The sequence below is a fragment of the Rhinatrema bivittatum genome, chromosome 5, assembly GCF_901001135.1.
Source record: "Rhinatrema bivittatum chromosome 5, aRhiBiv1.1, whole genome shotgun sequence".
Classification (NCBI taxonomy): Eukaryota; Metazoa; Chordata; class Amphibia; order Gymnophiona; family Rhinatrematidae; genus Rhinatrema; species Rhinatrema bivittatum.
The window spans coordinates 311,267,887-311,291,459 of NC_042619.1; the positions used below are offsets into that span (position 1 = coordinate 311,267,887).

At 45.3% G+C, this 23,573-nt stretch overlaps 1 protein-coding gene across 2 annotated transcripts in view; it reads left to right on the forward strand.

Annotated features, from left to right (window-relative positions):
- Nucleotides 1-23,573, forward strand: part of FAM178B (family with sequence similarity 178 member B) — an 819,452-nt gene that overhangs the window by 335,532 nt on the left and 460,347 nt on the right. For both annotated transcript variants that reach the window (XM_029604316.1, XM_029604317.1), the window contains one exon: nt 6,644-6,725. In XM_029604316.1, the coding sequence (XP_029460176.1) occupies nt 6,644-6,725 (82 nt within the window). The remainder of the gene's footprint in view (nt 1-6,643; nt 6,726-23,573) is intronic.

Sequence of the window (23,573 nt, forward strand, 5' to 3'; positions counted from 1 at the left end):
CCTGGCTCGCCAGCTCCAGTCTCAGAACACTGCCACGGCTCGCCAGTTCCTCATTCTCCTAGGGCACATGGCATCCTCGGTTCAAGTCACTCCCATGACCCGACTAGCCATGAGAGTAACACAATGGACTCTACGACACCAATGGATTCAAGCTTTTCAGCCTCTGTCCTCCATAGTCACAGTCACACAAGCGCTGCGCCTATCCTTAACCTGGTGGACGACTCAGGTCAACCTCCTTCAGGGCTTACCCTTTCTTCCACCGGATCTGCACGTAATCCTAACCACCGACGCTTCTCACATCGGTTGGGGAGCCCATGTGGACGACTTTCAAACCCAAGGGTTATGGTCCAAAGAGGAAGCCGAACACCAGATCAATTTCCTGGAACTTCGAGCAATCCGCTATGCGCTCCGCACTTTCAAAGATCATCTCTTTCATCAGATAATCTTAATCCAGACGGACAACCAAGTGGCCATGTGGTACATAAACAAGCAGGGAGGCACAGGCTCCTTCCTTCTGTGTCAGGAAGCTGCGCACATCTGGGCGGAAGCCCTCTCCCACTCCATGTACCTCAGGGCCACTTACCTGCCGGGAGTAGACAATGTATTGGCAGACCAGCTGAGCCGTGTCTTCCAACCACACGAGTGGTCACTCGATCCTCTGGTAGCGACCTCTCTGTTTCACAAGTGGGGTTCTCCCCGCATAGACCTCTTTGCGTCCCCTCAGAACCACAAAGTGGACGATTACTGCTCTCTCATTCGGAGCTAGCACTCTCGGCCGAGGGATGCATTCTCCCTCAAGTGGACAACCGGTCTGCTCTATGCATTCCCTCCACTCCCTCTTGTGTCAAAGACTCTCGTGAAGCTACGCCAGGACAGAGGAACCATGATCCTGATAGCACCTTACTGGCCACGCCAAGTATGGTTTCCAATACTCCAGGATCTCTCCATCCGCAGGCACATTCCTCTGGGAAAGGACCCGCATCTGCTCACTCAAAACGACGGATGCCTCCTCCATCCCAACCTTCAAGCCTTGTCCCTGACGGCATGGATGTTGAAAGGTTAGTCCTTCAGCCTTTCAACCTTTCAGATTCCGTTTCTCGGGCCCTGATAGCTTCACGAAAGCCTTCCACAAGACAGTCTTACTCATACAAATGGAAAAGGTACACATCATGGTGCACTTCTCAGTCCCTTGATCCCCTTTCCTGTCCAATCTCCAAATTCTTGGACTATTTATGGCATCTCTCTGAATCAGGTCTTAAAACCTCTTCTATCAGAATGCATGTCAGTGCGGTAGCCGCCTTCCATAAGGGTATTGGGGGTAATCCTATTTCAGTACAACCCCTAGTAACACGCTTTCTTAAGGGCTTGCTCCATCTAAAGCCGCCCTTGGTCCTCCAGCCCCATCCTGGGACCTTAACCTGGTTCTTGGTCGTCTTATGAAACCTCCTTTCGAACCTCTGCACTCCTGTGACTTTAAATATCTCACTTGGAAAGTGTTATTCCTTTTGGCTATTACTTCAGCTCGCAGGGTTAGTGAATTACAGGCCCTAGTTACCTATCCGCCTTACACTAAGCTCCTGCAGGACCGGGCGGTACTCCGCACTCACCCTAAATTTTTACCTAAGGTAGTTTCTGAGTTTCATATCAATCAATCCATCATACTACCTATCTTTTTTCCCAGGCCCCACTCCAACTCTGGAGAGCAGACCCTGCATACCCTAGACTGTAAACGAGCTCTAGCTTTTTACCTAGACCGTACAGTTTCCCACAGGAAGAGCACTCAATTATTCGTCTCTTTCCATCCTAATAAGTTGGGACAACCTGTGGGTAAGCAGGCTCTTTCTTCCTGGTTGGCGGACTGCATTTCTTTTTGCTATGAGCAAGCTGGCATTCCTTTTCAAGACCGTGTTAAAGCACACTCTGTGAGGGCCATGGCGACGTCAGTGGCACACCTTCGATCGGTGCCCGCTTCCTGACATCTGCAAAGCTGCAACCTGGAGTTCTCTCCATACCTTTGCAGCCCATTATTGTTTGGACAAGGCTGGAAGACAGGACTCCATCTTCGGCCAGTCTGTCTTGCGTAACCTTTTTCCAACCTGATGTACCAACACCCTTCCACCTACCCGGTTGGGTGCGGATGCCCTTTCCCAAATTTCTCCTCACTTATTGTGCCTGCTGCACACCGTTGGGTACATTTGGTGCAAGTCGGGACATCCTCAGCTCGGTACTCACCCATTTGTGAGGACAACCATCCTGCTTGTCCTGTGAGAAAGCAAATGTTGCTTACCTGATGTAACAGGTGTTCTCACAGGACAGCAGGATGTTAGTCCTCACGAAACCCGCCCGCCTCCCCGCGGTGTTGGGTTCATTTTATTTTTACTTTCTAGGCACTGCCTGTAGCTTTGAAAATCAGACTGAAGGGAGACCCCTGCTGGCTGCAGGGTCAGTGCCTTGCTGGGCATGCCCAGTAGGGGCCAGTCAAAGTTCTGTTTAAACTTTGACAGAAGTTTTCCGTGGTGGGCTCCATCCTCGATGTCACCCATTTGTGAGGACTAACATCCTGCTGTCCTGTGAGAACACCTGTTACATCAGGTAAGCAACATTTGCTTTCTCATAGGACAGCAGGATGTTAGTCCTCATGGAACCCACCCACCCATCTGCCCCCTCCCCTGCAGAGTTGGGTTTCTTCCATGTTTGTATTTTATTTTTTCATAATTCTATGTTACGTGACTGAAGGGGGATCCTGCATGGACGCGTGGATAGTGGCATGCTCAGTGTGCCAGTCAAAGTTTCTAGAAACGTTCTGCTGTCCCAGGTAAGCAATTTTGCTTTTGATCTAAATGGAGAATGGTTGTTCTACAATGCTTCTCTTCCATAAGGAAGAGCTAGCATCTTTGATTACTCAGTCTTTGAATATACTGAATATGTCAGAGGAGAAGAAAGAGGAGGCTCCTAACTGAGTGGAAGATCCCATTATGGTCACTATAAGAAAGTCTTTCAAATCCTTTTGTCTGTATAAAGTAGTGAAGAATGGGTATCTCATGAAGTTGGCCATAGAGGTAAAAACCCATAATAAAAACTTTTAAAAATATATCCAAAGCAAGAAACCTGTGAGGGAGTTGGTTGGACCATTAGATGACCAAGGGGTTAAAGGGGCTCTTAGGGAAGATAAGGCCATTGCAGAAACACTAAATGAATTATTTGCTTCCGTGTTTACTAATGAGGATGTTGGGGAGATACCATTTCTGGAGATGGTTTTCAGGGGTGATGAGTCGGACGAACTGAACGAAATCACTGTGAACCTGGAAGATGTAGTAGGCCAGATTAACAAACCAAAGAGTAGCAAATCACCTGGACCGGATGGTATGCATCCTAGGGTACTAAAGGAACTCAAAAATGAAATTTCTGATCTATTAGTTAAAATTTGTAACCTATCATTAAAATCATCCATTGTACCTGAAGACTGGAGGGTGGCCAATGTAACCCCAATATTTAAAAAAGGCTCCAGGGGGGATCCGGGTAACTATAGACCAGTGAGCCTAACTTCAGTGCTAGTAAAAATAGTGGAAACTATTCTCAAGATCAAAATCGTAGAGCATATAGAAAGACATGATTTAATGAAACACAGTCAACACAGATTTACCCAAGGGAAGTCTTGCCTAACAAATCTCCTTCTTTTTTTTTGAAGGGGTTAATAAACTTGTGGATAAAGGTGAACCAGTAGATGTAGTGTATTTGGATTTTCAGAAGGCGTTTGACAAAGTCCCTCATGAGAGGCTTCTACGAAAACTAAAAAGTCATGGGATAGGAGGCGAGTCCTTTCGTGGATTACAAACTGGTTAAAAGACAGGAACAGAGAGTAGGACTAAATGGTCAATTTTCTCAGTGGAAAAGGGTAAACAGTGGAGTGCTCAGGGATCTGTACTTGGACCGGTGCTTTTCAATATATATATAAATGATCTGGAAAGGAATACGATGAGTGACGTTATCAAATTTGCGGATGATACAGAATTATTCAGAGTAGTTAAATCACAAGCAGACTTTGATACATTACAGGAGGACCTTGCAAGACTGGAAGATTGGGCATCCAAATGGCAGATGAAATTTAATGTGGACAAATGCAAGGTGTTGCATATAGGGAAAAATAACCCTTGCTGTAGTTACATGATTTTAGGTTCCATATTAGGAGCTACCACCCAGGAAAAAGATCTAGGCATCATAGTGGATAATACTTTAAAATCGTCGGCTGAGTGTGCTGCAGCAGTCAAAAAAGCAAACAGAATGTTAGGAATTATTAGGAAGGGAATGGTGAATAAAACGTAAAAATGTCATAATGCCTCTATATCGCTCCATGGTGAGACCACACCTTGAATACTGTGTACAGTTCTGGTCGCCACATCTCAAAAAAGATATAGCCTCGATGGAGAAGGTACAGAGAAGGGCAACCAAAATGATAAAGGGGATGGAACAGCTCCCTTATGAGGAAAGGCTGAAGAGGTTAGGGCTGTTCAGCTTGGAGAAGAGACGGCTGAGGGGGTATATGATAGAGGTCTTTAAGATCATGAGAGGTCTTGAACGAGTAGATGTGACTCGGTTATTTACACTTTCGAATAATAGAAGGACTGGGGGCATTCCATGAAGGTAGCAAGTAGCACATTTAAGACTAATCGGAGAAAATTCTTTTTCACTCAACACACAATAAAGCTCTGGAATTTGTTGCCAGAGGATGTGGTTAGTGCAGTTAGTGTAGCTGGGTTCATAAAAGGTTTGGATAAGTTCTTGCAGGAGAAGTCCATTAACGGCTATTAATCAAGTTTACTTAGAGAATTCCCACTGCTATTACTCGTAGCAATAGCATGGGATCTTCTTAGTGTTTGGTTACTTGCCAGGTTCTTGTGGCCTGGTTTGGCCTCTGTTGGAAACAGGATGCTGGGCTTGATGGTCCCTTGGTCTGACCCAGCATGGCAATTTCTTAGGTTCTTAAGTAAATTTTAGAGGTGGTTGAGCATTGGCCAAACTGTTTTCTTTGGTGTTTCAGGAGAAATACAAGCTGAGCTTTCCAAAGGTAGATTTGCTGGTATGTCAGTGACCAAGTGGACTACTGTTTTGATAGAAGGAGGTGTGGCTCTGAAGGATGCTCAAGATTAGACGATAGTCAGTGTAGAAGCAAGCCTATGAGGCTGTCAGCTTGGCTGTGCAAATGGCAGCTTGCAGCAGTTTAGTTGCAAGGGTTGGGTTATGTCTTGCACAGCACATCTGAAGAGGATTTTGGTGGATGAATCCCTTCAGTTGGAGCTAGGTCTGCAAATCTAGTAGATGCTTTTTTCCTTGGTTTAGTATGGATGACTGCCAGGGGATTGGTGTCCATAGAAGCAGCAAGGAGACTTCTTTGGCCACGAAATTGGTCAGTGGATTCCTTTTCTAAGACCAATTTGACTAAGCTGCTTTTTAAGGGTAGCAGTTGTTTGTAGAAGATCTAGAGAGGATGGTCAAGGTCTGGGGCTATTCCACACTACCAAGTGTTCTGGAGGATAGGCCTAAAAGTTCCTCTCATTCTCTTCCAGCCCGCAATAAGTTTCAGGATTCGAGGAGGTATAGGCAGGGTCGATCTTTGAATGCTTAGATGCCCAATTGTTTGGTATCAGTCCTTTTGGTTGTTTGCATTCATTTGCAGAGGTCTGGTGGTGCTGAAGGATCTTTGGGCTTACTTCACTGTATCCTCCTAGGCAATGTCATGGACAGAGTGTCAGTTTTTGTTACAAGAAATTTATAGGGCAGCCACTTGGTCCTCCTTGAATTCCTTTTCCAGGCATTATCACCTGAATGTGCAGGTTTGGGATGCCACATCATTTGGGGTATGCATGTTGAGAGCAGTATTTTCAGGGTCCCTCCCAGGTTAGGGGCGACTTGGGTACATCCCATGCATCTGGACCTGTCTGGTAAGGATAATTAGGTTTCTTATTTCCTAATTTTCTTTTCTGGAGTCCTACCAGACTAGTCCAGAATTTCACCTTTTGTCCTGCTCATCTGTGTATTTATTCCATTAATGTCTATTGCTTAGAATACCGTCTGAGTTTTAGAATTCTTTCAGTATGGGCATTCAACTGTCTAAAAGGTTTACCAAGGTGTTGTAGTTTAACCCTGCTTATGGAGTGGGGTTGTTTTGGGAAGGTAATACTAAAAGGCAGCAATTGGCACAGTTACTTGTAAGGCTGTTTCTATCAAAGCTTTCATTCTCTGTTTCCATCTGCTAGTTGGGAAATAAAACCCCTGGGTCTAGACTGGTTTGGTAGGTCTCTAAGAAATAAATTAGCAGGTAAGAAACATAATTTTACCTTCCTCATTCAGCCTTTGGGATTCTGTTAGGTAGCAAAGAGTGATATCTGGAGTGGCTTACTGAAAAATACATTTTGACAAGTTAACTGAGCAGCTATTATCAGGAATCATAAACATCTACAGAAAATTCAGTATTTTGACGTTGTTAAAGTGATGTTTATTCCCAGAGGGCCTTTTTTCTTGTGGCAAGATAAGAGAAAGAAATGGATATATTTGCTACAGTTTATCTTTCTGTTAGAATGGGATAAATTTATTGCTCTCTCTAAAGCTTCTCTGCTAATGTTTTATTTATACTTGTCTTTCATAGTTGATGTCTTTGGCCTCTGACATCTCAATGGACTGTTTCAAGGCATTGTGGGATATCAGCTTGGACACTTTGATGAAACATGGTCAGTACCCAGTTCTCTGCAGCTGTTTTCCTTGATTAAGTTGATTGGGATGAAATGTATGGTTGAAACAGTGAGCAAAAATATTGGGATATCAGTCCAAGACATTCCTCTAGATTTTATCTCTGTCCAAATTTTAATCCTACTGCCAACAATTAATTTTATTTGTAAACATCTTTGTATCTTTATGTATTAATTTCTAATCTTTCTTGTAATGTGTTTTTTTATGTTAATCCACTTACATCCAAATACAGTTCAGTAACAAGTTAGTAGATTTATAACTATATTTTTAGAGTTAAATTTCCATCATCAAGCTAGTGGAAAATTAGCGTATTCTCTCTCTGGGTAACTCTTGGCAAGTTATTTTCTCTCGTTATGCCTCAGTTAATGCAACTATAGGTAATGATAATAATATTTTTTCTTCTCTGTTTCCTTTGGAAGAATTTACTGTCATCCATCCCAGAGATGATATGCATATATTTCCAAAATAATACATTGCAAAGAGTATTTGAATCTTATTTGCACTGAGCAGGATTTTTATTTCCCTATCTTGAATGCAGCTGCTTGATTCTGTATTGAATAGAACTGATAATGTTTTATCACTGTAATGCCCCTGTGCTTAGTTACCTTGCAAGGGCATTCCTGGGTCTAGGAACAACCTGGCTAGAACTCCCCTTGGGTGAGGTCCATCAGTCCTTAGGCGCTTGATGCATGATGCCTCCACCTCAGGAAGAAGGTACATAAGAACATGCCATACTGGGTCAGACCAAGGGTCCATCAAGCCCAACATCCTGTTTCCAACAGTGGCCAATCCAGGCCATAAGAACCTGGTAAGTACCCAAAAACTAAGTCTATTCTATGCTACTTTTGCTAGTAATAGCAGTGGCTATTTTCTAAGTCAACTTAATTAATAGCAGGAAATGGATTTCTCCTCCAAGAACTTATCCAATCCTTTTTTTAAACACAGCTACACTAACTGCACTAACCACATCCTCTGGCAACAAATTCCAGAGTTTAATTGTGCGTTGAGTGAAAAAGAACTTTCTCCGATTAGATTTAAATGTGCCACATGCTAACTTCATGGAGTGCCCCCTAATCTTTCTATTATCTGAAAGAGTAAATAACTGATTCACATTAACCCGCTCTAGACCTCTCATGATTTTAAACACCTCTATCATATCCCCCCTCAGCCATCTCTTCTCCAAGTTGAAAAGTCCTAACCTCTTTAGTATTTCCTCATAGAGGAGGTGTTCCATTCCCCTTATCATTTTGGTTGCCCTTCTCTGTACTTTCTCCATTGCAACTATATCTTTTTTGAGATACGGCGACCAGAATTGTACACAGTATTCAAGGTGTGGTCTCACCATGGAGTGATAAGAGGCATTATGACATTTTCCGTTTTATTCACCACTATCCATAATGCCCGTTAAAACGGGCGAGATATGCTGTGCTCCGGCCGTCCCAACTCCCCCCCCCTTCCCCGGTGGCATGGGCTTAGGCTGAGGCATTATGACATTTTCCGTTTTATTCATCATTCCCTTTCTAATAATTCCCAGCATTTTGTTTGCTTTTTTGACTGCTGTAGCACATTGAACCGACGATTTCAATGTGGTATCTACTGTGTCGCCTAGATCTTTCTTGGGTGGTATTTCCTCATAGGAGAGCTGTTCCATCCCCTTTATCATTTTCGTTGCCCTTCTCTGTACCTTCTCCATCGCAACTATATCTTTTTTGAGATTCGGCGACCAGAATTGTACACAGTATTCAAGTTGCAGTCTCATCATGGAGCGATACAGAGGCATTATGACATTTTCTGTTTTATTCACCACTATCCATAATGCCCGTTAAAATGGGCGAGATGTGCTGTGCTCCGGCCTTCCCAACTCCCTCCCCCCTTCCCCAGGCTGTTGTCGGTCCAACCTCCCCCCCCCATCACTGCGAAGGGCCGGAGGCGGCGGTGGTGGCAGAAGCAGCAGCGGCGGCCGAGGGGGATCTCGCGAAGTGTCTCACGGCTGTACTTTTGCGTGACGGTCTGGGGGTCCCAGCTCCCTCCCGTCTTCCTTGGTGGCGGAGGGACGGGCCCCAGTTGTTGTTGGTCCACCTTCCTCCCCCCAGCACCACGAAGGGACCCAGGCAGTTGCAGTTTTTTAAGCCGAATCCAGAAGTCAGCCTTAGGACCTCTGGGAGCCCAGCTTGCTACCTGCAGGGATGTCTTCAGGCAAGGGGGACTTGCTATCTAATGATTCCCTCAAGTGGGGACTCTTGAAATTCATATTAGTTTTAGTTGTTGTCAGTCAGAGCCGCTCTCTACTGCGCATTGAGCTCTGACCGACATGCTCTGTCTGACGTGCTCTCTCGCCCGTGCATGCACGGCACGTCGATCAGAGCTCCCTTATAGGTAGGATTCCCTTTCTGATAATTCCCAACATTCTGTTTGCTTTTTTGACTGCCGCAGGACACTGAACCGATGATTTTAATGTGTTATCCACTATGACGCCTAAATCTCTTTCTTGGGTGGTAGCTCCTAATATGGAACCTAACATTGTGTAACTATAGCATGGGTTATTTTTCCCTATATTTATCTATTTATTTATGTATTTATTTGTTTGTTTATTTATTTATTTCACATTTTTCTATACCGATCTTCATGAAGGGATTCATATCAAACTGGTTTACATGGAACTTAGGGACTAACTAAATAACCAAACAAGAAGAACAAAGCAAAGTTACATATAACAAGGAGATTGAACTTGGGGGCTAGAGTAGCCAGGATGTAGAAAGACAAAAATTAACTAGAGGTTAAATACTTATGAAGAATACTGGGACTAGTGCGTGTGTCCCGTCAGTTGGGCTGAGTCTGGATTGACATTTTAGAAATTAGGGGAAGGCTTGGAGGAAAAGCCAAGTCTTAAGTTTTCTTCGGAAGGTAAGAAGGCAGGGTTCCAGTCTTACATCAGTCGGCAATTTGTTCCAAATGACTGGGCCCGCTGTGGAGAATGCACGTTCTTTGGTGGAAGTTAGGCGGGTGGATTTAGTTGGTGGGACTAGTAGGGTTCCTTTATATGCTTCTCTGATGGGTCTTATAGAACCTCGTACTTTGCCAGCTACTTCCCCACTATGCAATCTCTTCGTTTTGCTGCCTACCCCACCCTACTCTCCCCTTCCTGTTAACACCCCTCTCTGAAACCCACTTCTCCACCCTTTTGTTTTCCCTTATACTTCCCATCACTTCCCATTGTCTTTCCAGCTCTATTCTCAGTTTATTGTTTATATGCCACCGTACCTGGGAAACTGTAAATTGCTGCTGTAAATTACCATCATACCTGTAAATAGTTACCCCATTTTCTGTATTAGTTGCAAGTTCTTGTATACATAGTTATTGTTCCCTGTAAAGGCATTGCCGGAAAGTTGAGTTACTTGTAAACCGATACGATGTGCAAACGGTTGTCGGTATATAAAAAGTTCTAAATAAATAAATGAGTAGAGTTTGAAAGGGATCTGAAGCTCTAGGGTGAGCTGATTGTGGATGGTTTTGTGGATTATAGTGAGTGCTTTATGTAGGATTCTGTATTTTATTGGCAGCCAGTGCAGGTTTCGGAGATTGGGGGTGATATGAGCTCGCCGGTTGGTGATGGTTAAGATTCTGGTTGCTGTGTTCTGGAGAATCTGTAGTGGTTTGGTGGCAGAGATGGGGAGCCCCAAGAGTAAAGCGTTACAGTAGTCCATTTTAGAGAAAAGCATTGACTGGAGGACGGTTCTGTAGTCCTGGAAGTGAAGAAGGGGTTTGAGTGTTTTCAGAACTTGAAGCTTATAGAAACAGTCCTAAGTGATATTGTTGATTGATTTCTTTAAATTCAGATGATTATCTAGGATTACTCCTAAGTCTCTTGCTTGAGAGATCTGTGAGTTAGGGAATGTTTGATCGGTATTGGCCGAGTGGTCAGGGGAGATAAGAAGGATTTCTGTCTTGGCTGCATTGAGAACCAGGTTCAGGCTGGTGAGGAGGCGGTTGATGGACTTAAGGCAATTTTCCCAGTAGGTAAGCGTTTTTGGGAGGGATTCTTTTATGGGGCTCAAGATCTGCACGTCATCTGCATAGAGGTAGTGTATTAAATTTAGGTTTGTGAGCAGCTGACAGAGGGGCAGTAAGTAGATATTGAAGAGGGTAGGAGATAAAGAAGAGCCTTGGGGGATGCCTAGAGTTGATTTGAAACTTGGGGATTCTTTGTTATTGATTCTAACCTTGAAGCTTCTGTTGTTGAGGAAGGAGTTGAACCATCTGAGGGCTAGTCCAGATAACCCGATGTCTGAGAGGCAGTTTAGAAGGATGGCATGGTTCACGGTGTCGAAAGCTGCAGAGATGTCTAGGAGGACAAGTAGGTAAGAAAGCCCTTTGTCTAGGCCCAGAAGGATGTGGTCTGATAGGGAGATGAGAAGGGTTTCTGTACTAGATGATTTACGGAAGCCATACTGGGAAGGGTATAGGTTTTTATTTTCCTCAAGGTAGTCTGAGAGTTGTGTGTTCACTACTTTCTCTGTGAGTTTCGCTAGAAAAGGGAGGTTGGATATAGGTCTGAAATTGGAGAGTTCTTTTGTGTCCAGGTTGGGTTTCTTCAAGAGGGGTTTGAGGGATGCCGTTTTTAGCTCATCCGGGTAGATTCCTTGGGCTAGGGAGCAGTTTATGATGTTAGCCAGTGATCTGGAGAATAGTGCCCGGGATGAGGAGCAGAAGTTTAGTTGGAATGTGGTCCGTCGGGTGGCTGGAAGGTTTCAATTTCTTGAGGGTGGATTCGATCTCCAGAGGGTTAGTGGGCTCGAAGGAGTCGAGTGTGGCTCCAGGGTAAGGGGTAGTGTTGGAGTTTAGGGCAGGGGGTAATGAGTTGGTGGGGAGAAGTGCTAGTGTGTTTGTAATTTTATCATGAAAGAAGAGTGCTAGTTCATTAGCTTTGGATTGAGCCTGTTCGTCTGGGATAGTTGGGGCAGAGGGTTTTGTGAGTTGGGATACATAGGAGAACAGGGCCCTGGCATCATATTGTATATCATGGATTCTGCTGGCATAAAATTCTTTTTTTGTCTGTAGAAGAGAGATCTTGTAGAGATGGAGGGTGCATTTATAATCGGATAGTGCTGTGATGTTGGGTTTCTTACGCCATATGCCTTCCTTGTGTCTGAGGTCTTGCTTCATCCGTTTAAGTTCTGGAGAGAACCAGGGTTGTTTCCTTTTTTGTGTCCAATTGATGATTTTCGTCGTTTGGGGCAGAGTTTATTGGCTATTGACTCCGTGATATTGCTCCAGGATAGAAGGGCTGAGTTGGGGTTGGAGATATCCAGGCTAGGGAGTTCCTTGGATAGATATTCACTAAGAGTGTTGGAGGCACTTGGTTTCCGGAAATGGATGGTAGAGTGTGGTTGAGGCTTAAAAGGTGTATCTCATGGCAGACACTACATAAAACATATGTTTCACAAGACTAACACAAAGGGTTTGCTTGATTCATGAGGGTAGCTGATATCAGGGAATGGTCAGACCAGGGGACGGGGGTGCAGTCTGGGATGTTATTGTATGATAGGTTTGAGTTTATGAAGATGAGGTCGAGCGTGTGTCCTGCTTTATGGGTGGGTTTATTGATAATTTGTTCAAAGCCCATAGCCCTGAGTGTGGTGAGGAAGGTTTCACAATTGGGAGAGAGCGGCGAGGCGTCAACATGTAGATTGAAGTCCCCCAATATCATAGCTGGTGAGTCTGTGTTGATGTGTTTGGCAATGGTTTCTATGAGGGGGGAGGCATCGGTGTCGAGTAATCCTGGTGGAGTGTATACTAGAAGAATTTGAATATGTTTTGACTTGAACAGACCTAGTTCCAGTTTTTTAGAGGAGGTCTTGACTGGTTGCTGGTTGAGATTGAGTTCTCTTTTGGTGGCTAGGAGCAGCCCGCCTCCTCTTTTTTTGTGTCTTGGGATTGAGAAAAAGTCGTAGAGGTGTATCAGTAGTTGGTTTATCAGGGGAGTGTCGGAACTTTTTAACCAGGTTTCTGTGATGGCACAGACGTCTGGTTTGGAATCCAGCAGATAGTCATTGAGAATGTGGGTTTTCTTTGTAAGGGACTGAGCGTTGAAGAGGGTTAGAGTGAATATCGTGAGTCCTAATAGCTGGGTGAGGGGTGAAATCATGATTGGGATGAGTGATCTCTTAGTATGGCTCATTGTAAAAGCCTTGAGTGGTGAGTGTGGTGATGATGAATGATAGGGATGGGGTAGGTTTGCATAGTGCCTTCACGGATTGTGCAGAAAAGGAGGGTTGTGTGTATGAGCTGTAGATAGTGGTCTTTGAGTCTCCTGTTTTGAGTTGGTCTTAGAGATGATTGTTGGTGATTGGATGAGAGAGTTGGGAATTGCTGTGTGTAGGGAGTTGTTAGAGAGAGTTGAAAGAGTTTTGTCTGATGTGGTTGATTGGAGTCTGAGCTGGAGCGGTGAGGTGCTGGTGGTGGAACATTAGGAGCAGGTTGGGTATTGGGAGCGTGTCCTTATGATGAAGCGTGGGTTGAGCATGTTGAGGGTTGCTTGAGAAAGTTGAGTATAAGTCGGTCTGGCAGATGCTGGGAAATGGGGGTGTTGGTAGGTGCTGGCCACGGCTGGATGAGTGTTGGAAGAATGCTGGATGAAAGCTAGAAGTGGGTTGATGATGGTAGATGCTGGAGAATGCTGGCTGGATGAGTGCGGCGCTGACTGGAGGACTGCTGGATTACTGCTGGCCGAGGCTGGGTGAGGCAGAATGAAAAGATGGAGGCTGGAGAATGCTGGGTGGAGGTTCGGAGGAATTGTTGTAAGGGAGTGGTAGCGGGCGAGAAGGCTTCAGTCTTGGGGGCTCACAAAGGGGCGCACTAAGGGGCAGGCCCCTTAGGTTGTGCTCCTTCGGGTGCGCAACGCCTGGCGCGTGACGCCACCAGCGTTGCAGCAGATTTAAAGGTCCTCAGTCGGCTCCTGATAGGCCTGCTGAGGTAGTGGGGGCGCGGCAAGACTGCTGGTTCCTGCTCTCTTGAATTAGCCTTGGGTAAATGTCTTTTTAATTTATTTTTCGTTTGCTGAGTGATTTCTCTGCTCCACGCGGCTCACCCTCGGGGTGAGCGGGCTCTTGCCCCGAATGGGCTGCGCCGACCGCGTGAGCCCCGGCGGAGAGAGAGGCGAGGTGAGGCGAGGCCTATTGCTGGGAAGGGAGGGCGGCAAAGAGGGGGGTTGCCGGCGTCGCAGCAGATTTAAAGGTCCTCAGTCAGCTCCTGATAGGCCGGCTGAGGTAGTGGGGGCGCGGCAAGACTCACCACTGGTTCCTGCTCTCTTGAATTAGCCTCGGGTAAATTTCTTATATGCTCACAAGGTGTTAGTGAGTGGGATTTCATTCCCTTTACCCCAGGAAAACCTGAAAAAAATGATGGGATTGCAAACAGGGCTGGTGATATTTACAAGTATGTACTACATGACTATATACATTTCTACAAGACATCAAAAAGCATATTTGGGTTCTTGGGATATTAGTCTCCACAAAGTATCACTATATAGAAAAGAAAGAACCTTTTGGTGTTTTCTTTGATCCAATACAGTTACCTTTCCCTTTTTTCCTTCCCACTATATCCAAAGTCTCACCCATTTGAAGAAGTGCAACTGGGCTGGTTGGTACTGCTAGTCATAAAGGGGGTGGCAAGACCTGATGCATCCAGACTGCTGCTCTGCTGATGCTGTCTCCTTTGCTCTACCTATGCTCTACTGCTGGGTCCATACAGCATTGGGGAACCCAACTCTACCTCTTGATCCACTGCTGGGGAGTGCATCCTCCTGGGTTACCCAAATTCACCTCCCAATCCATCATTGTGGTCCCTGCCCTCCTGAGGGTCCCACTGCAATTACCAATCTGTTGCTGGGTTCTGTATCCTCCTGGGGGTCCCAACTTACCTCCCAATCTGCTTCTGGGGGTCTGTGCCCTGCAGGGGGACTCAATGTTGCCTTCTGATCTGCTGCTGGGATCTGACCCTATTATTTTTTTAAACATTTTTTTTATCAATTTTCAACAGGTAATACAAAGCACAGTGTGATTACAATACTATTGCTGATAATAACATACAAAGAAAACAATAACAGATAATGACCAAATGCTACTCAAAACCAAGAATATATTCTTAAGATCCAAAGGAATATCCAGAATAAGAATAAAGTACAAAAGAAAAATAAAAAATAAAAACAAAAATTTCAGGTCAGCAGTACAAACAGAGAGATCAATTAATAGCTGTATGCCACCACCAGAATATCTGCCAATGTCGTCTTCCAATAATCTAAAGTAGGTGTAGATTTCCGAAGCTCCACCATTTCAAGGCCAATGACCTGAGGCTTTCTTTCTGAGTGGGAGGGTTTTCTGTTGCTAGAGTTTATAGCTCAGCTAGACTTATGGCTTGCCCTTTACTCTGTGATTATAGCTCTAAGTGACTCCAATTCTCACAATAATTCCAGCTTCTAAATCCATGGTCTGTTAAACTACTTTTATCCAGTTTGGGGGAAACCTTTCCCATCTCAGCCATAAGGCCAAGACCCAGGCAGCACATAGGAAGTGAAAGAGTGCCACCTCTCCCATCCTGTATGGCCTTTTTTTCAGCACTAAAAACAGATGCCTAAGGGTTTTGAGCCCTCTTTTCATTCAGGGCGAGGATCTGTCTGTTTGATAAGATTGCCTTTTAGTACATTTCCATCACAGATTCCTCCTTTAGTCAAAGCCCAACAATGACTTTGCCATTATTTGTTTGTGAAAAGATAAGTGACTGTAATTCAGCAGTAAGACTCAGGGGGTTGACTCTGTACAAATCTCTAACCTGAAACTCTGACTTTCTTGAGAAAGTGAGGGATAGAAATGATTTTAAATAAATAAAAATAGAGACTGATCATCTTCACCATAGTGGTCCAGTGGTTCGATCACCTTTTTTGCCTGGTTGTGACTTTTGTAGACTGACAGCTAATATCTACAATATAATTTGGCTCTGACCGGCCCGCAAATGCGCAGTAGAGAGCAACTCTACCGCACATGTGCGGGCGAGAGAGCATGTGGTCAGAGTGGAGCAACATGGCGCTGGGAGGAAATGGAGCCATGTGAGGGCTGCCTTGGAAGCGGCGGGGAGGAGCAGCAGCAGCATCTTATCCAAGCATCAGGCGGGCCATCAACGAGCTTGGTGGTGAGGTGCGCATGCAAGAGAGACCCCCGGAGACCTCCCATGGAGCAGCGGTGGCGATATCCAAGCATCGAGTGGGCCAGCAACGAGCCCGGTGGTGAAGCGCGTGCGAGAGAGAGACCCCAGGAGACCTCCCATCTGTGCCGTCTAGGGAAGGGGTTCTGGATGAGGTGAGAGAGGAAGGAAAGGGAAGATAAGATTAGAGGGGATGGAAGAAGAAGATGTGAGTGCATAAGTGGTAAGGATAAGACGTTCTGGAGAACATAAAAAGAGGCAGTGGAGGATGGCTGAGGGAGAGGAAATGGGTTGTGGAAGGAGGTGGGAGGGGAAGGAAAGGGAAGATGAGAGGGGATGGAAGGAAGAGGATGTGAGTGAGTAAGTGGGAAGGGTAAAGTGGAGAAAAAAAGAGGGAGTGGAGGAGGGCTGAGGAAGAGGGGAAGGAATGGGAATATGAGGGGATGGAAGGAAAAGGGAAGAGGATGTGAGTAAGTGAGAAGGGTAAGACGTTCTGGAGAAGAGAAAAAGAGGGAGTGGAGGAGGGCTGAGGGAGAGGGAAGGGGTTGTGGATGAAGTGAGAGGGGAAGGAAAGGGAAGATGAGGGGATGGAAGGAAAAGGGAAGAGGATATGCGTGAGTAAGTGGGAAGGGTAAGAAGTTGTGGAGAACAGAGCAGCTCTAACCGTGACGGTCTGACCGATGGAATATCGCCCGTTTTAACGGGCTTAACGGTTTGTTACATTATAGTTCATTTCAATGGTAGCATGTTTTCTCTTCTCCTCTCCCTCCTGGATTGTGAGGGTTTCACAGCCTATGTGTGAAGCAGGAAGAAGGAGCGAGAAAGGAAGAGAAGAAGATAAAGAGAGAGTTCCCATCAAGGTTGGGAAAGGGCATGCCATACTGAGTCCTCTAGTCAGGTGACTTGTAGTTGATTAATAGCTTGACTTTCAGAAATTAGTAGATTTTTATTGATGTTAATAACTTTGTCCATTATGATACTGTATCACAATGGATATCATCCTTAAAAATTACTGTTTGTCTCCAGAACAATGCCATATGGATATGAACATCTAGAGGCTGATTATAAAAATAAGCTGAGCATCTAAATTTAGATCCCTAAGTTAGGTACCTAAATTAGGTGCCTATTTTCAGTCAAACTTAGGGTCCGAAAAGGTCAATTTTCAAAGGGTTTAGGAGACTAATTTTGGGAGTAAGGATCTTAAATTGGCCCTTTTGAAAATACCCTAGGCCCCTAAATTAAGTACCCTATAAAGTGGGAGGCTATGGGGGCAGAGTAAGGGAAGGGAAACAAAGATCTCTAGCATTGATTTTCAGCACTGGGCACCTAACTTAGAAGCCTATATCTAGGCAAATGAATAGCAGACCTAAATTTAGGGCCCTAAATTTAAAGTCCTAAATTTATATGAATTCTCAGTTAGGCCCCTAACTGAGGATAGAAAATGTAGACCTCTGGGTCTGATAAGCCTTCCGCCAGCGCCCCCCCCCCCCCAAATCCAAATTTAAAAAATAAATCATGTTTGTGCGGCTGCTTTTTAAACAACCCTAAGGTCAAAAGCATCTCCAGTTAAACCTGTGTTAGGAAAGACCTTCATAAAGATGTTGGGGCACATGGTAGTGACATTCCATGTTACACCTTTTGCTCGTCTGCACATGAGAATTGCCCAATGGCATCTCAAACTTCATTGGAATCAACATTCTCATCCTTTGTCCCACAAGATACCACTCTCCACATCCCTGTTTCCTTCCTTGAAATGGTAGAATTATCTAGTCAATCTCTTTTCCATTCTCTGCAAATTTAAAAGACTCTGACCACAGATATGTCCAATCAAGCACACTTCAATTCAAACACTTTTCAAGGAGCATGGACCATTTGAGAACAAAAGCGCCATATAATATGTGTTCCTGTGGGGAAGAGAGCTCATCTTCAGCACCGTTCTGGGAATGGCATCAATCTCCAAAGGTCCAGGTGATCGATTCATTTCTGGTGCCGGGGAAGATTATTTTGAATATTTGGTCATGTTTGAAGTTATCTGGCATTTGAGTTATCCTTCTAAATGGCTTTTGAATATGGATCTCTATATATTTCATTTTTAAATCATTTTATACAGGTCTCCCTATTTACTTGTCAAAATTATTGATACCTTACTCTTTGAATAGGACACTCAGATCTTTTAATCATTACTGATCTTATCCTTAGCTCAAATGATACTTGAATATATGTATGCTATGTCTTTTAGGTACCAAGGCTCTCTGCTTTGGAATTCTATTCATTCATTTATTTATTTATTTATTTATTTTATTTATTTAAGGTTTTTTTATACCGGCATTCATGAACTCGTTCACATCATGTCGGTTTACAGATAACAGGGGTGCGAATAATACAACCAAACATAAATAACGTGATGAAGAGAAGCAGTTACAATTAACAAGGGCTAATGAACTGGGAATGTAAGAAATAGAAAGAGATAGAGGAGGTTAATTATATACAAAAGTACAATATAAATATGGCGTCTCATATATACAGTCTCTGAGTAGAGAATTTATTTGTGGTGCATATTAGGTAGAGTTCGGGAAGGCTTGCCTGAAAAGCCATGTCTTGAGTCTTTTCCTAAAGGTTAGGAGACATGCAAAGGAGACATTTAGAAACATGCAAAGAATGAAATTACCTTAAATTTAGGAAATTTATCAAAACATGGATTTTCAAGCAGGCTTACGAGACACTTAATTAAATAAGAACATAAGAAATGCCATACTGGGTCAGACCAAAGGTCCATCAAGCCCAACATCTTGTCTCCAAAAATGGCCAATTCAGATCACAAGTATCAGGCAGGATCCCAAAGAATAGAGTCAATTCTTCTTGCTCATAATCTGGGATAAGCAGTGTCTTTCACAAGTTTATATGGTTTATAATGTTAGCTATGATTTAATTGTGGGTGATATAATTAATTGAAAAAAGAGTAAAAGAATTAACAGCTGGAGGAACTAGCAGAATTTGATAGAATCATTTTATGATTAGTAAGATAAACTATCTTAATTGTTATGCCCATTGGTCGCAGATGACTGCGACCGCGCTTACTTACATCCTGCACCGTTCTCCAGCCCTCCCTGGGTCTGCTCACGGCACAGGCCAATCTCAACCGCTGCGTTCCCCATGGCTCCTCTACGGCCTACCTGGCAGCTTCCCTTCCGGGGGTCTTAGTCAAGGTATTATCGGCAGCCGCTTGTCTACTGGGGAGTCCCTCCTGGCTCCTCGGGACTTCTCCACAGTCTTACCCAGAGCTCCTTGCCGTGCCTGACCTCACCTCCCGTCGGTGTGGGCCTGTGCGGCTCCTCCCCACATGTTGTAAAAACTCATACCACGGGCCAAGGGTCCACCAACCCACAAACCATAACATTAATATTAGAATTTTATTATTTGGAATTACAGAATTATGTTTTTAAGTAAAATGCATGCTGAATGTGTTGTAATTGTTATTTTTTATTTTATGTTGTAAATAGAGTGACTAGAGAATTAGATAAACCACTTGATGTGGTTTTCTTAGATTTCAGCAAACCTTTTGATATGGTGCCGCAGCCTGAGAGTAAGTCCCAAGGTGATGGAATGTAGAACAAATTGGTTGACTGTAGAGAGAATGGTGGAATGCCTCAGGGATCGGTTCTGTTCAATATCTTTCAGGCTGATACAGTAAAGTGCGCTCCGGTGGAGTGCACTGTTAGCCCGCGTTTGGCCGCACGTTTTTGACGCGCTATTTTTACCCCTTATACAGTAAGGGGTAATAGCATGTTGAAAACGCGCGGCCAACCCCCCCCCCCCCCAAACTAATAGTGACCGCAACATGCAAATGCATATTGATGGGCCTATTAGTCATTCCCGCGCAATCCAGAAAGCAAAAAGCCGCACATTTTAATTTCGGCCCGCACCAGGAAAGTGTACAGAAAAGCAGAAAAAACTGCTTTTCTGTACACTCTCCAACTTAATATCATAGCGATATTAAGTCGGAGGCCCCAAAAGTAAAAAAAAAAACGAAAAAAAAAAAAAAACTGCCCGTGAGTTGGAAGACGGATGCTCAATTTAGCCGGTGTCTGTTTTCCGAACCCATGGCTGTCAGCGGGTTCGACAACCAACGGCAGTAAAATTGAGCGTCGGCTGTCAAACCCGCTGTCAGCCGCCGCTTCTGTCAAAAAGGAGGCACTAGGGACGCGCTAGTGTCCCTAGTGCCTCTTTTTACCACGGGCCCTAATTAGCATACCTGGGCTTCCTGAATCGCGCGCCCAGGAGAATGGCCTGTGTGCGCGTTAGGAGAGTGGGCGCTCGCTGGCTCTCCCGCGCGGTTTTCTTTATTGGCCTGAGAGTGAGTAATATTGTAGAAGTAGAAGGAAAAATGTGTCTTTATGCGAATGACTCTAAGATCTGCTGCAGAGTAGACACCCCTGAAGGAGACGTGGTCTAAGAATGTTTGAGGACTGATCTAAAGATCTGAATATGACGAAGAAATGTGATAAGGCAGTGACTAGAGAAAGAAGGATGTTGGGCTGCATAAAGAGAGGCATAGCCAGCAGGAAGAATGGAGGTGATAATGTCTCCATACAGGTTATTTGTGAGGCCTTACCTGGAGTACTGTGTTCAATTCTGAAGGTTTTATCTCAAAAAGGATAGAGATAGGTTAGAAGCAATCCAGAGGAAAGCATTAAAATGGTGTGGGGTCTGCACCAAAGACATATGAGATGAGACTTAAGGACCTAAATATTTATTCCATATAGGAGAAGAGAGAGAAGGGGAGAATACAATACAGATGTTTAAATACCTGAAAGGTATTAATGCACATGAATCAAATCTTTTGTGATGGAAATGAAGCTGTAGAACTAGGGTCATGATATTAAGCTCTGAGGGGGTAGATTAAGGAACAGTGTGAGGAAGTAGTTTTTTGCAGCAAGGGAGGTGAATACCTGGAATCCCATCCTGGAAGACGTGAGGCTAGGAACAGTAGTGGAATTCAAAAGGGCATGGGATAAATACAGAATATCCATAGTGGTTGGAGGAAGGAAATGAAGAGCAGAGATAACAAGTGGTTATTTTAGTGTAACATTTCTGCAGGGGAGTAACCTGCATTGAGCAGCAATTACAATCCTAAACACCTTGCTGGGTAAACTGGATGGACCTTTTTTTGGTCTTTATCTATCATCATATACCAGGGGTGCTAGGCTGGACTCAGAGTACACCACCCCAGGAGTAGTACAGGACAGCATGACAAGACAGGGGTCTGTCTTCTGCCTAGCTAGCCCCCTCCTCCTCAGGTTGAGCCTCTCAGTTCTGGGGGCCAGAAGGTCTTTACTATGGTGGCAGTACATCATGGTGAGTCCTGGGCAACTAGAACAAGATAGGACAAGACAAAGCTTGGATGAAAAGAAGAAAATAGATGCCTGTGGTCTAAAATTAAATCCTTTATTGAAGTGGAGACACAAGGGTAGCCCGACTCTGGCCGAGTTTCGCTGTTTTCAAAACGGCTGCCTCAGGGGCTAAAATATAAATAAAAACTTTAAGAATAAGAATATAATACTAAAAGTGACATCATAAATAGATAAATGTGACATCATAAATAGATAAGTAAAATGCATTTAGTGAGTCATTAACTTAGGATATAAATGAAAAAACGCATGGTGACATATAGAGGGTAAAAGAACTGAGAAAATTAGTGTATTTATAAGAATTTTCTCAGTTCTTTTACCCTCTATATGTCACCATGCGTTTTTTCATTTATATCCTAAGTTAATGACTCACTAAATGCATTTTACTTATCTATTTATGATGTCACATTTATCTATTTATGATGTTACTTTTAGTATTATATTCTTACAAGCCGTAAAGCCCGTTAAAACGGGCTACATCCCTCTGTCTCTCACCTCCCCCTCATTCTCTCTCCCCTCACTCTTCACCCCCCCCCCTCCCCCACCCCCTCCTCTCCACCCTCCCTCTCCTCTCACTCAGTCCCCCCTCTCCCTCACTCCCTCCCACTCAGTCCCCCCCTCTCCCTCCCTCCCACTCACTCAGTCCCCCTCTCCCTCCCTCCCTCTCACTCAGTCCCCCTCTCCCTCCCTTCACCCACCTCCATTTCCTCCCGGCGCCGTAAGCGCGACTTCCCGCAGCCCTCACCCGGCTCCATTAACTCCTCCCGCTCCTGCCGGCAGATCTCGGGGGGGGTCACTCCCGCGCGCGCGGCAGTGACCCCCCCGAGATCTGCCGGCAGATCTGGGGAGGAGAAGTAGCGGCACCGCGCGCGCGCGGTGCCGCTACTTCTCCTCCCGCTCCTGCCGGCAGATCTCGGGGGGGGGGGGGGGGGCGCGGGAGTGACACCCCCCCCCGAGATCTGCCGGCAGATCTCGGTGGGGGGGGGGGGGCGCGGGAGTGACACCCCCCCCCCGAGATCTGCCGGCAGATCTCGGTGGGGGGGGGCGGGAGTGACACCCCCCCCCGAGATCTGCCGGCAGATCTCGGTGGGGGGGGGCGCGGGAGTGACACCCCCCCCCCCCGAGATCTGCCGGCAGATCTCGGTGGGGGGGGGCGCGGGAGTGACACCCCCCCCGAGATCTGCCGGCAGATCTGGGGAGGAGAAGCAGCGGCACCGCGCGCGCGCGCGCGGCGCCGCTGCTTCTCCTCCCGCTCCTGCGGCCCCACCGCCATTTTTTTTTCTGATCGACATCCTTGCCCGCACATGCGCAGTAGAGCTGCGCTCTACTGCGCATTTGCGGGCCATCGGTCACAGGCCATTTATAAGGTAGATTCTTAAAGTTTTTATTTATATTTTAGCCCCTGAGGCAGCCGTTTTGAAAACGGCGAAACTCGGCCAGAGTCGGGCTACCCTTGTGTCTCCACTTCAATAAAGGATTTAATTTTAGACCACAGGCATCTATTTTCTTCTTTTCATCCTGACGGCTATTATAGATCGCCTTCCTTTGTGCTTTTTGGGTCCAAGACAAAGCTTGGTACAGGCTGGATGAGACAAGGATTGGTACTGAGGACAGAGACAGGCTGGAGCAGGGTTGGATTTAATAGTGGAGCTGGACATGAAACAAGGATTGAGACTGCATATAGACAGAAATAAGATAAGGTAATGAGCACGGCCTGGGAGAGAAACAAGCAAGGCTGGATACTGGACAAGATGCTAAGCAAGGTCTAGAATTAGGTACAGGCTGGGACAGAATACTAAGCAGGAACTGGGATAGGGTATGGATGCTAGAGATTGGATAGGACAGGACACAACAAGACCAGACAAAGTCAGGACTGGACAAGAAATTCTAGGACAGGACTGAGCAAGGAGTAGGCAAGACAACATAGAGCAAGGAGTAGGCAAGACAACATAGAACATAGAGCAGGCCCAGAGGTCACAAGGCAAGGTAAGGCCTAGACAGGCCACAAGGCAAGGAGCAAGGAACAAGAAGGCCTGGAGACCACAAGCAAGGTAAGGCCTTGACAGGCCACAAGGCAAGCAGCAAGGAACAAGAAAGCCCAGAGGTCACAAGGCAAGGTAAGGCCCTAGATAAGGCACAAGCAGGCCAATACAGTAAAGCGTGGGCTGGCTTGCGTGCTTTTTTATGCGACTTGGACGTGAGTTTTAGACGCGTAAAACGCTCACG